The following is a 12,501-nucleotide window of genomic DNA, read 5'->3' on the forward strand; positions in this document are numbered from 1 at the left end:
TCTGTCATTAAGCCATAAAAAGTCATTCTGTAACGATCTACGAATCATTAACCGAAGCTTACCGGGTTGGGTTTATTTTTTTGGGTCAAGTTTTAAACGCTGGAGCTTTTATGGAGAGCTTTTCCTTGGAAATCCTCACGGTGCAAAAAATGAAAAACCCACGGCGGTTCTGCTGCAATGCGGGGCAAAAAACGGCAGCAAAAAACAGGCAGATTTGTGTCCCTGTGACAACTGTGAGTGCTGCAGGTGTGGTGTCACGTGTAGGCTGACTGAGGGGCACTCAGTCACAGAACTACAGAATGGGTTGAAAAGGAGCACAGTGCTCATCTGGTTCCAACTCCCTGCTGTGTGCAGGTCACCAACCAGCAGCCCAGGCTGCCCAGAGCCACATCCAGCCTGGCCTTGAATGCCTGCAGGGATGGGGCATCCACAGCCTCCTTGGGCAACCTGTGCCAGTGCCTCACCACCTTCTGTGTCAAAAACTTCCTCCTAATATCCAACCTAAACCTCCCCTGTCTCACTTTCAAACCATTCCCCCTTGTCCTATCGCTATTAACAGCGCCCAAAGCTTTGAAATGAAGCTGTGTGTGTGGAGCAATGGGCTCAGCCTGTTCCCCAGTCCCTTTGTGCATGGTTCTCTGCGTTTCTGAAAAGCGCATTTGTGAGGTCTCTATCGCTCCAGCAGATCTGCAGGTGTTTGCTTTCAGGGTGAGGGCAGGCTGGCAGCACTCACCACTAATGACAGTGCCACGCAGCAGTGCTGTCCCTGGGATGGACACCTGCCTCCCATCTGGCTTGCTTTCATAGTGTCATAGAATACCATAGAATACCCCAAGTCGGAAGGGACCCATAGGGATCACTGAGTTCAACTCCTGAGCCAGACAGTGAGGTGGGTTGAGAGCTGGCTGACTGGCAGAGCGCAGAGGGTCATTGTTGGTGGTGCAGAGTCCGGTTGGAGGCCTGTAACCAGCGGTGTTCCTCAGGGGTCTGTGCTGGGTCCGGTCTTGTTCAACATCTTCATCAATGACCTTGATGAGGGGATAATGGCCACCCTCAGCAAGTTTGCTGATGACACGAAGTTGGGAGGATTGGCTGAAGGCCATGCTGCCATTCAGCGAGACCTGGACAGGCTGGAGAGCTGGGCAGTAAAAAACCGGATGAGGTTTAACAACAGCAAGTGTAGAGTCTTGCATCTGGGGAGGAATAATTGCATGCACCAGTACAGGTTGGGGGATGAGCTGCTGGAGGGGAGCTCTGCGGAGAGGGACCTGGGTGTCCTGGTGGACAACAGGTTGCCATGAGCCAGCAGTGTGCCCTTGTGGCCAAGAGGGCCAATGGCTTACTGGGGTGCATTAAAAAGAGCGTGGCCAGCAGGTCGGGGGAGGCGATCCTCCCCCTCTGCTCTGCCCTGGTAAGGCCTCATCTGGAGCACTGCGTCCAGTTCTGGGCTCCCCAGTACAAAACAGACAGGGATCTCTTGGAGAGAGTCCAGCGGAGGGCCACAAAGATGGTGAGGGGCCTGGAGCATCTCTGCTATGAGGAAAGGCTGAGTGAACTGGGTCTGTTCAGCCTTGAGAAAAGAAGACTGAGAGGGGACCTGATCCAGGTCTATCAGTATCTGAGGTGTGGGGGGCAGAATGGCGAGGCTGGACTCTCTTCAGTGGTGAGTGGAGACAGGACAAGGGGAAACAGTCGGAAACTGCAGCATAGGAAGTTCTGCACCAATGTGCGAAGGAACTGCTGTACAGTGAGGTGAGGAGCACTGGAACAGGCTGCCAGGGAGGTGGTGGAGTCTCCTGCTCTGGAGATGTTCCAGACCTGCCTGGATGCCGACCTGTGCGACCTGCTGTAGGGAACTGCTTTGGCAGGGGGTTGGACTCGATGAGCTCTGGAGGTCCCTTCCAACCCCTACAATTCTGTGATTCTGTGATTTTGCCCCAAACGCAGCAGAACCTTTCCATAAGTGATGGTGGTACGTGTGTACATGAGTGTGCGTGCGTGAGGCTGCATTCCAAGGAGCCCGCTGTGTTTTCACCATCCTTACCCCAATCTCTGCCCCTCTGCATGCTGAGAGCTCGTGGGGTGGAAGCTCTGCCTGCACACAGCCGTCTGACACCCAGGCCATCTTTGGTATGAACCTCTGCCTTATCGCAGGCTGAGGAGATATGGCAACAGGCTCTCCCTAGAGCAGGAGGTTATTTTTTTTACTTCTTGGAATCTCCTGGGCTTCCAGTGAAGTGTTTGAACTCTCAAAGGGCAACAGCCTGAACTCTTGTCTTGGGACATCTTGATCTGCAGAGTCGCCTGTAGCCACGCAGTTCTGTGCTTGAGGTCAATGGATGCTTTGTGTAAATGTCCATGGGACCAAAACCACTCCGCAGCACCCAGAGCTCTCTGCAGGAGGCTGGGCACAGAGGCACATAGAGATAGATGTGTGTGCTGTGCCTGTCCAAGCACATCATTCCAACCTGCCTCAATATGAATCTGCTTCTCATTGCCCTGGAGAGACAGAGCAGATCCCCAGAGCACAGCGTGGCTGACGTACCCCGGGGCGGCTGCAGAAGCTCGAGTTATCAGCCCTCGCATTCTTCTGTAGTCCTCCCTGTCCTTTTCCACTGCTCTCTGCCTGCCTGTCTGCCTGCAAGAGCCTCTTTGCTTTTAATTTACAGTGTCATTCCTGTCTGCACAGGAGCTGGAGGCTGGAACGCGCTCTGTGTGCAGGAGCAGAAGCGCAGCCTCTGACTTGCTGAGGCAGGAACATCACAGCCGGCGGGGCCTCCAGCCCCTGCTGCACATTTCCTCTGTGGGTTTGGGCAGATCCTTCGCCTCTCTGCTCCTTTCCCATCTGTAATGGAGCAATGCAGTGTCGTGGCCACCACGACCCCAAAGTGCAGCAAGTGGTGTCCTGTTGTGCCCTTTCACCACGGTCCTTTGCCAGGTTAAATCACAGACTGCTCTTTAAAGGCATGAAGTACCCAGATTCTCCCTAGTGGAAGCTGTAGAAATACCACAGACAGAAGCTAGAAATCTAATCTTGCATCTATAAACAGCTTATGTTGCTTTTTATGACCATTCATATCAAGCAGTGGGAATTGGAAGCAGCTGCTGCTCAGGCACTGTACAGAAATGAGCGAGTGGTGGCTGAAAGCAGCCAGGCTGAAGGAAGATGCTTTAAACTGCCAGACCAAGCCATGGAGTGAGGGCACTGCAATAAGGAACAAAGCAAAGCATTATCTGCTCCCAGGTGCTCTTCTGATGGGAGGGCTGAGTTATCTCTTATGAATTATTCACCACTTCTAAGGATGCTAGCATGATTTTTGCAGGTAGGAAGGGAGCTTCCAGCTCACAACACACAGCCCTAATGGCTCCTAGCTGCAGTGTGTGTGCACCAGAGCCAGCCGGGGAGCACGGCCTGTCTGGGCTTTGTAGGATGCTGCTCATGCATCAGAGTGGCTGCACCAAAGCCATGCAGGGAGCACGGTCCTGGCTGGGCTATAGGATGCTAACAGCAGCAGGGCCTGGCGTGTCCCTCTTTGCTGCACAGCGTTCAGCTTAGGCCTGCAGGGAATGCTCACAGTGCAGCGCTGTAGGGCAGATGGGCTACAGATCCAAAGGGTTTTAAGATGTGTCCCAAAAACAGGAGTGTGGTGCTGCTCATCCCCTCATGCTCACTTTTCTCCAAGCCTTCCTTCCCCCAGCTGCAGGATCCTCAGCCCACAGCAAAGTCAGGGAGGTGAGCAAAGACCCTCATGCCGTGCCTGAGCTCCTCTCTCCTATCTGGAAGCCACCAAACCCAGTGTTTTCCCTTTCTTCCCATGCTGTGAGAGCATCCTGCCTCCTCTGCCTGTTGGGGCCTGAGCTCCCCCCCCACCACTTTATGATCAGCCCAAAGCCAAAGCAGAGAGACCACATAAGGGAGGATGGAATGAGGTTTAATGATGCGAATGGCACAGGAAAGAACTGGAAAGAATAATTTAAGGCTTAGAGCCAAGGTGCAGACTTGTCCCATTGAAACCCACTGGGGCACATTCGTGGAGGCTGGCTGTGTGCTTGTGGAAGTCCTTTGCCTTCAGGGGACCTCTGGGGAGGAAGGGGGGACATGGATGTAGGAATCTTGTGGTCTGTGGGGCTCGGATGGATTCCATCACCTCCGAGAACCTGGAAGAAAAGCAGGAGAGGGATTAACACAGTGAACCATTGCGATAGGAGCCCCAGGTGAACCCGGAATGTCCATAACCACAACTCCATGCCATTAAAAAACAGTTTCATGCAAGTAGCTTTGTGTAGAATTAAACCTCCCTGGCAGCACCTGCCAGCCAAGCACCTCTGTGGCTGCATTTATGAATGGGGGCCGGGGAGAAACAGACTAAAAGCAAAGTGAGACGAGCGCTGGCCCTTCAGAGCTCAGACTTCAGCCCTCTTTGATTTTAACCTTCTGGTGTTTAAAGAGATTTGCAGAGAGAAACAAACAAACAAAGATTTTAAAATGTTAAACGTGTGTATTTAGCAGGTTTTATTCTTTTAATCATTCTTTCCACCGGTGTGAGTTACAGATGCAGTGCCACAGAACAGCCTTGGGGGACTGGTGCTGCAGGGCTGCCTGTGGGTTTGGTGCCTTTGGCCCCTGGCAGCTGCACGCAGGGTTTCCAGCCTTGCAGCAAACAGGGGAGACCCCGAGTGACCCACCTGCAGTTCCTCGGCTCAGCCAGACATGATGTGCTTGACAAAAGCTGGGGAGGAAATGAGAAATGAGCTCTCAGACACGCTGTGCTGGGGGCACTCAGGGACAAAAGGGAGTCGCTGCAGCAGAGATGCTCTGCCAGGACCTGGACGTCTCCTGTTCCCACCTTTCATGTGCAAACACCCAGCGAGAGACCCCCCCTCCCCCTCCTGGAGATAAACCAGCTGCATGTCCCTGGTTATCTGAGGCCACAGGGGACAGAAACCTTTTCCTCAGTGCTCTCCAATTTTAGGGGTTCCCAGACTTCGCGCCAGATTTTCACCTCCTTGGAGCCACAAGCAATCTGTGCATCCAAATGTTCCCCATTAGCTTCTGCTGCGAAAGATGCTGGCTTTGTTTATTTTTGATAGCTTAAAGCAAAACAGCACCAGGAGTGGGGATAAAACAGTCCCCAAACCTTTGGAAACATGCTGTCCTCAGGACATCACTGCCACGAGCACCACATTCCCACCCCGGGTGACCCATCACAGCTCTCTATGGAAGATGGCCCCCACCTTCCTCTTGGGGATCACTTGAGTCCTCACAGAGGACATTTTGCATGCCAGAGCGCTGTGTCTGGGATGTACCTTCGTAGTTGATGCAGCCGTTGGCGTCTTCTTGTCCTGCCATGAGCTGCTCCACTTCGCTTTCTGTCATCTTCTCCCCTGGAGAGAAGGATGGAGAGGTGAGGGGAAGGCTCTCGCCCTGCTGCGACCTCCTGTCCTTCTTCCAGACAGCCGAAAGCCACCAGAAAGAGGAGAATGGAGTTGAAGAGGGGGGTTAAAAAGGAGTTGTGTGCTGCAATGGGCTGGGGAGTTCTGATGGGAGGTGGGGAGGGAGGACCAAAGTGCAACCGTTGGCTGATAGCTCAGGATTCCCTTGGGTCAGACACGAAGCCATGGCTTAACATGGGAAAAGCCGCATATTTGGGAGCCATCAATTCCTTCTAGAGCGTGGGACCAGCCGACTAACTAACCCAGCCGACTAACTAACCCAGCCAACTAACTAACCCAGCCGACCACCCCGGGCCGTTTGCCCAAACAGGGCTCGTGGAGGCTGGCTGTGCCGCGCTGCTCCGCAGGCAGCCATACCCAGCGTGACCAGCACGTGGCGCAGCTCCGCTCCCATCACCAGGCCGTTGCCTTCCTTGTCGAAGACGCGCAGCCCTTCCACGAAGTCCTCGAAGCTGCCCTGCTCCCTGGTGCGGGTGAAGTGCTGCAGGATGGGGAGGAAGGTCTCAAAGTCCAGCATCTTCGTGTTCATGTCTGAAGGCGGAGGAGGAGATGGGGTCAACAGAAAGCTGAGGTCAGCCCCCAAGGACCTCCTTAGACTTTTTGGGTCTCGTTTCCATCTGAGCGCGGGGAGCGAAGGCTCATGGGGTGATGGGACTGTAAGATCCGTCCAAAGGATCATTACAACCTGGGCACTGCCAAAAATTAAAACCAGCAGCTCAGTCCTCTGTCACCAAACTGTCCCTGCACTGGAACTGGATGATGCTGGTTTGCACCACTCAAGATCCTGTCTGCTGCTATCCCTGCCAGCATCCCCACCGGGACAGCCTGTCCCTCGGATCAGTCGTGCTACAGGTGTGGATGGGAAGGAATTATGCAGGAATGAAGCCTCTCTGCGTCACTCCTTTCCCAGTTCCTTCATCTCACCGGGCTCAGGGAACACGATCCTTCAGCGGCTCTCAGAGTTGTCCCACCCCATCCCCGCAGCCCCAGCATGCTGTCACCTTCTGGTTTGGGTTTGCCCAGCACCTTCAGGACCTCAGCGTTGGTGGGGTTGTGACCCAGAGCCCTCAGGACGTCACCGCACTGCGCGTAGGAGATCTGCATGGCTCCCGTGGGCGTCCGGTCAAACAGGCTGAAGGCTTCCTTGAACTCTGCAGGGAGGAAGAGCTCAGCTGTCCCTGCCGTGGCCGCTCCGTTCCCAGCCCACCAGGAGCAGGGTGGGAGGAGAGGGAGGGACGCACGTGCGGTGGGTGAGCTCTGCACACATCGCTGCTGCACCCGGCCCTGGCAGTGAGCCCTGAAGCTCGCAGACTCCTTGAAGAAGTCGCTTGGCTCCTCCAGCTGGTTTTGCCACCCCCAAGGAGCTGGATGGGCGAATCCTGCTGGGCTTCCTGCACCGCCTTGAGCACCAGCGCCGGCCGCAGGCTGCTGTACCCATTGCAGAACATCCCCTCCTCTCTTCCCCTCCTTGGCTCAGGCCTCCCACAGACCATCCAGCCCTCCCTCCACACGCCAGTGACGCTGCAGCGCCCCATGTGCACCACCAGACCCGGCCAGGTGGGCACTGTGTGATGTTGCTGGTGTGTAGGGTCACCATCTCCACATCCCTGCTCGGAAGGATGCAGGAGGTTCATTTCCAAGCTCAAATTATCACCTTTAGAGCATTGCTTTTTACCTGGAGGAAGGAAGCCTAGATTGGCATTGCTTTCCTGCCTTTCATGATGCTTTTCAGCTGCCTGGCTTACTGCTGCATTGAATGCAGACACTGACTACACATTGCTATATGTTAACTATATGTTGGCTATGCACTGACTACATGAACAACCACGTGCCTGCACTGCTCAGAGCCTCGTCTCTGGTTCCTCGCTGTTGTTGAGGTACAAAATGTGAAGAACTCAGTTCTTCAAGATCCCCCCATTCCTTCTGTTCCTGGGTGAAGCCATGGGCTCCAAACCTGCTGCTGGTGCCCGTTTCCCCAGCAGCCCCACGTGAGCAGGCAGGCATTTGCTTTTCCTGCAGCAGATGCTCTGCACGCTCCTGGATTTCATCCTGCTGCCTCCAAGTGGGCCAGGCGTGTGATCAGCCCTTCCAGCCGGTCCATGTGGATGCTCAGAACTGAGAGCTTAATGGTCGTGGTGTTAATGAGTTCCAGGTTCTGGTCCATCTCCTTGGTGATGCTCAGCAGCAGCTCGCTGGGCAGTCGTTGTCTTCGTGTGGTGATGGAGACACGATGGGCTGCTGGATATTTTGTTGGGTTTGCTGGGAATTCCTGCCCTGGACTTTGTGTTTTCTACTTGGCACCTTTGTGTCTCCTGCTGAACGTCACCATTCCCCTAAATCTGTCCTCACAGGATGGATCTCTGTGTCCCTGTGCTCTCACTGACCTCGCAATGCTTCTATCACTACAGGTGACACCCAGGCAGGGCTGCCACTGCCTGCAGGTCCCTGGGCACCCGCTGACATCCTGACTTACTGAGGGGGAACAAAGAGCAGCACCCCTGCACCCTGCTGCCTCAATCCCAGCCGAAGCCGGGCAGCACTGCTCCCCGTCACCTCCGCCTCCTCTCCTGCCTCCCCTCCCACCGGTGCTCTTTCCCACCTCCTGCTGCAGAAAATTCCCCCATCGAACGCCATCTGTGGGGGAAGGCGATGCCCGCGCTTACCTTCGATCTGCTCCGCAGCGAACTCGATCTGTCAGGGGAAGAGAACAGAGCGTGGGGACGGTGCTGGGAGAGCGAAAGGCTGTGCCCGGCCCTCGAGCATCCCCCGTCAGCTCTGCAGCCCGCTCTGGGCGGCGGCCGTGGCCACGCCGTGCCCAGGGATGTTTCCCCCCCTCCCCACGAAGCCGCGATCCCCATGGAGAGCCCAGCGGGCACAGAGCGCAGCGAGGATGCTCAGCCTGCGGGGCTGCGTTGGAATCCCGTTTCCAGGGATTAAGCAGCCCCTGTGCCGAGCCCGCTATTAACAACCTGCAGCTGGGGCTTCAAAATGGAACCGTATCCTGGGGAATCGCAGCAAAAAAAAGCAAAAATGCGAGGACTCGCACAAAAGATGCTGCCAGACGGAGGAGGCGATGCAGGGGGGAAACGCCTTACGATGGAGGCGGCGGGCAGCAGGAATGTTTTCTATTGCTGCCGTGGGCTCCCGGAGCTGCGGGGCGTTGGAATCAGCGCAGCATCCCCAGCTCAGCACCGCGCAGCATCACCGCGGGGCGATGCTCCCCTCCCCGCCCTGCCGCTCTCACCGCCCGCGTGCCGCCGCGCGTCGCCCGTCGCCAGAGCCGTGCCGCCACCCCGTGCTCACCTTCACGCTTTTGGGGTCGAAGGCGAATTCCTTGGGTGCCTCCGGGGCTGCGGCTGCTTTGGCCGCGTCCTTCTTGGGCTCGGATTTCTTGAGCGGCATGGCGCTGGGATGAGTCCTGCCCGGCGGAGCGATGCGAGGCGGGGGCTGCCGCCTCTGTTATAAACCCAGCCCTGTCCTCACCCCGCAGGGGCAGGCCGGCTGCTGGAGCAGCTGCTACTTACTATAAAAGGAAGAAAACTCAAACGAGAGGGGCCCCAACTCGACAATTGCCCATTGTCATCGGCTCCCGCGCTGGGGGAAGCTGCTCGGGCTGCCCTGGATGCTCTGAGTTCACCCGTGAGCTTTGGCATCGTGAGAGCTTCCCCAGGTGGTGGGCACCCCCGGCACCTGCACTGCGTGGGGCCTCCATCGAACCCTAAACTCGGTGCCTGCAAGGAAACAGCTGCACGGAGCGGCTCTGGAGGAGCTGGTGGTGCAAGCATTCAAAGCTCAAATCCCTCTGGGGGTTCATTCCCCCTGAGTGCCCCTGTCGGGTGCTGACTGTGCTACTGTGGGTGCTACCTGGAGGGGGGAGGTTTCCAAAAGCAGCTTGGCTTTATTTTTCGTGGTAGGGAGGTAAATAAAGTCTCTCGGATAGTTCTGACAGCTGGGGAACTCCTGCAAAGGGGCCGAAAGGATCCAGTGGGGCTCAGCAGCTCAGAAACACGGCGCAAGGATCAAAGCGTGACATCCTGACCCATCACCTCAAGTACGGCATCAGAACATGGAGGAAATGGCAGTTCTGAGAGCCGTGGTAACAGAAATAAAGGGGGGAAAACCATTTGCAGGGGTTGGGAGCATCTCCCGGGGTGCTGCATGGCCTCATTGCTCCATCCGGAGCACGCAGGCACTGACTGCTGGGGGGGGAACAGGTCCTGCTGGGGCTGAGCCGTGACACCCGTAGATCTGAGTTGCGTGCATGAGTGTAGAAAATGCAGCTGCAGGTTTGTGTTGGGCTGAGTGGGACCTGGGCAGCTCCTCTGCTTTGCTCTGCTCCTCTGATCCCTGCCCAAAATGAACGGCGTAGGGAAAGGTGCACGCGGTCAGGGAGACGGGCTGCAAATGCTGACCTGTGCTTCCCACTAGGAAGAAAACTACCCCAGAAATTAAACTTTGAGCTTTCCCACCCAGCCTCTTAGAGCAGAATGCTGCTCGGTGCCGGCTGTGCCACCAGCGGGGTCAGGGGGGTCCTTCAGAAGGAGGGCAATTTGCTGCGTGCCATCATCTGCTGATTGCCAGCACGGATGAGGGGCTGCACGATGGGGCTGGTGGGTGTCACTTACTGTGATTGCCTCCCTGATCTCTGTGTAATCCAGCAAGCAATTTAGCAGAAAACAAAGTGTTTTGCTCACTGCAAACTCCAGGTCTGGGTCAGCTTTCATGCACAGTGGGAATCCGATGGCCCCGGGCCTCCCCTCCATCACCATCAGCCCATGCACAGCACAGAGCTCCGGTGACCTCCCCCACCTGCAGCCCTGCTCAGCAGGAGCTCCTTGGCCACAAACCAGCCCCCCAGACACCACTCCTGCCATCGCACCCTTATCCCATCTCCTGTTCTAAAAGCCCACAAAACAGCCCCATAACCTCCATGAGCCAAAGAACCGTACCACTACCCACAGCAACTTGGGATGGGGTCTAAATAGGGCCAGGGCGAGGGGCAGCTGCCAGCTCTGCTCCGTTCCCTCTTGGTTACAGCTGCACCCCATTGCAGCTTTCCTCTCTGGCTCAATCACAGTGAGCAGCAGCAGCTCCTGGGATCTGCTTTGCTCTCTCAGCTATCAGACAGATTTTTGCTGTCTGCAGGAACCCAGCAAAGCCCGACCTCCTCCATGCAGCCCCTGGTCAGGACCAGAGCTCTGTCTGGAAAAAGCAGCAGCAGGGAGGCCCCCAGCTCTGCCCTGTGCGGGGCTTTGCCATTTACGGAGACACCCAGCCATGGGTTGGGGTCCTGCAGTTCCCAGGGTTTTGCACAGTGGTTTTGAATTTTGGCCCCATCCTGAGGTCACCCTGCTCAGAGGTGAGGATCATAGAATCACAGAATGGCCTGGGTTGAAAAGGACCACAGTGATCATTCACTTCCAACCCCCTGCTGTGTGCAGGGCTGCCAACCAGAGCCACATCCAGCCTGGTTTTGTGCCTCCTTTCGCCATTTGTTGGACGCAAATTGTTCAAACCAATGAAGTGGTGGGAATGAGCTGAGTGTGGGCATGATCTCCCAATGGGGCAGCCCCAGGGCTTCCCCGTAGGGTGACAAGGGACTGCAGTGATGGGGATGGTGTGGGACCCAATGCTGGTGTGTGCCCAGACGGTGTGCAGCTGTGCAGTGAGATGCTACAGGAAGCCCTGGGGGGAGCGGGGCTGATCCCTGATCCCAAGAGAAGGAAAAGGGTTAAAGCACTGCTGGAGAGCAGTGCACAGAGACGCTCACGTGTCGCACCCTCTGCCTCCCCACCTCCAGCTGCATTCCCATTCCCTCGGCTCCTCAGAACCAGGCTGGAGCTTGGGGTGGTGGGGAAATGTGTGACAGCTGAAAAATGAGCTGCTGGGCAGTGAGAGATGATCTGAAAGGAGGAATCCGCCTCGAGCAAAGAGGATTTTAGCACCTAGGGCTGAGCCAACAGACCTCTGCCATCCCCATCCCTCTGGGAACTGTTTGCACACTCTCCAGGAGCAGCTTAAAGCCGGCGGGGCACCAGCGCTGGATTGGAGCAGGCGAAGCTGTGGGACGAATCCCCAGCATGGCAGCCCTGTGCAAGCCTCCATCCCCATAGAACTGCCCCACTGACACCTCGCCTCCATGGGGACGGCGTTTGGGAAGGCGCTCCCTTAGGATGCTGCACCTGGCCCCACACCTCAGCTCACCCCATAGCCTGCAGCACTGGGCTGCTGGGGACACGGCTCCCATCCCTCGCTGGCTCCGTCCCATGGGGTCTGTGGGCATCGTGGCTGCTCTGCTCTGCTGCTGCCTGCTGGGCTCTGCCCAGGCTCTGGTAAGTCTGCGTCGGCTCCTTCGTTCTCTCTGCTCTGTTGGCTTTGATTATGTATTGCTAATTGCAGCCCGTGCTGGTTGGGGATCTCATGGCTCCGTGCTCCCACTGATGGCTTTTCAGCAGCGGGGGGACACTGATGGGACAACGCAGCCCCACACCTTTGTGCTCTGCAAACCCCACGTCTTTGCTCATTCCATTGCCAATGCTGCTGCTTTGCCCATCCTGGCCCCAAATTTCATCCCATGTCATTCTGCTCTTCCTGCAGTGCTTGGTGTTCCCAAGCAGGACTCTGTGATCCTGTGACTCCGAAGGAGAGTGCAGTGCTGTGGGCTGCAGCCTTCGCTTCCATCCCAGCTGCTCTGGTGGTAGAGCAGATCTGAGCTGCCCTCAGACAGCAGCGGCCCCACCGTAATGGGCTCCTCACCCCTATCTCTGTGGGCAGGTGGACCCTGACGACGTTCTCACTAAGGAAGAGCAGATTTACCTCCTGGTGGAAGCCAGAGAAAAATGTCAGAGAGACATCAGAGCTCAGATGGAGAAGGTCAAAGGTAGCGCCTGGTCCTGCACACAGCTGGGCCCGGGGGACCGGGCTGCGTCCCCTCCGATGGCAGCAGGACATGTGGGGGACACACAGTTCTCAGGGACTGCAGGGTCCTGGTGTGGGGATGGGGATGGGATGGGATGGGATGGGATGGGATGGGATGGGATGGGATGG

At 56.6% G+C, this 12,501-nt stretch overlaps 2 protein-coding genes across 2 annotated transcripts in view; one reads left to right on the forward strand and one right to left on the reverse strand.

The window, feature by feature from the left end:
- Positions 1-3,928: 3,928 nt before the first annotated feature.
- Positions 3,929-8,871, reverse strand: MYL4 (myosin light chain 4). The gene is made up of 7 exons (XM_042886581.1): positions 8,758-8,871; positions 8,118-8,145; positions 6,456-6,605; positions 5,812-5,985; positions 5,308-5,385; positions 4,687-4,730; positions 3,929-4,158 (listed from the first exon to the last, which is right to left on the reverse strand). Exons 1-6 carry the CDS (start codon positions 8,854-8,856, stop codon positions 4,702-4,704), a joined length of 558 nt encoding a protein of 185 aa, XP_042742515.1. The 5' UTR covers positions 8,857-8,871; the 3' UTR covers positions 3,929-4,158; positions 4,687-4,701.
- A 2,756-nt stretch (positions 8,872-11,627) lies between these two features.
- LOC122188355 (parathyroid hormone/parathyroid hormone-related peptide receptor-like) overlaps positions 11,628-12,501 on the forward strand; it is a 4,510-nt gene continuing 3,636 nt past the window's right edge. The window contains exons 1-2 of the mRNA XM_042886580.1: positions 11,628-11,786; positions 12,229-12,334. Coding sequence (XP_042742514.1) covers positions 11,628-11,786; positions 12,229-12,334 — 265 coding nt within the window. The remainder of the gene's footprint in view (positions 11,787-12,228; positions 12,335-12,501) is intronic.

Source organism: Lagopus leucura, unplaced genomic scaffold (assembly GCF_019238085.1).
Source record: "Lagopus leucura isolate 7727_CA_CO unplaced genomic scaffold, USGS_WTPT01 Super-Scaffold_100059, whole genome shotgun sequence".
NCBI classification, from domain to species: Eukaryota; Metazoa; Chordata; class Aves; order Galliformes; family Phasianidae; genus Lagopus; species Lagopus leucura.

What these genes read in the sequence shown, in the direction of transcription:
- MYL4 (XM_042886581.1), bottom strand. Translation starts at nt 8,856, where the DNA reads ATGCCGCTCAAGAAATCCGAGCCCAAGAAGGACGCGGCCAAAGCAGCC. An exon ending in TCGACCCCAAAAGCGTGAAG is followed by an intron (nt 8,146 to 8,757) that starts GTGAGCACGGGG and finishes TTCCCCTGACAG; the next exon opens with ATCGAGTTCGCTGCGGAGCA. An exon ending in GGGCAAACCCAAACCAGAAG is followed by an intron (nt 5,986 to 6,455) that starts GTGACAGCATGC and finishes CTCCGCCTTCAG; the next exon opens with ACATGAACACGAAGATGCTG.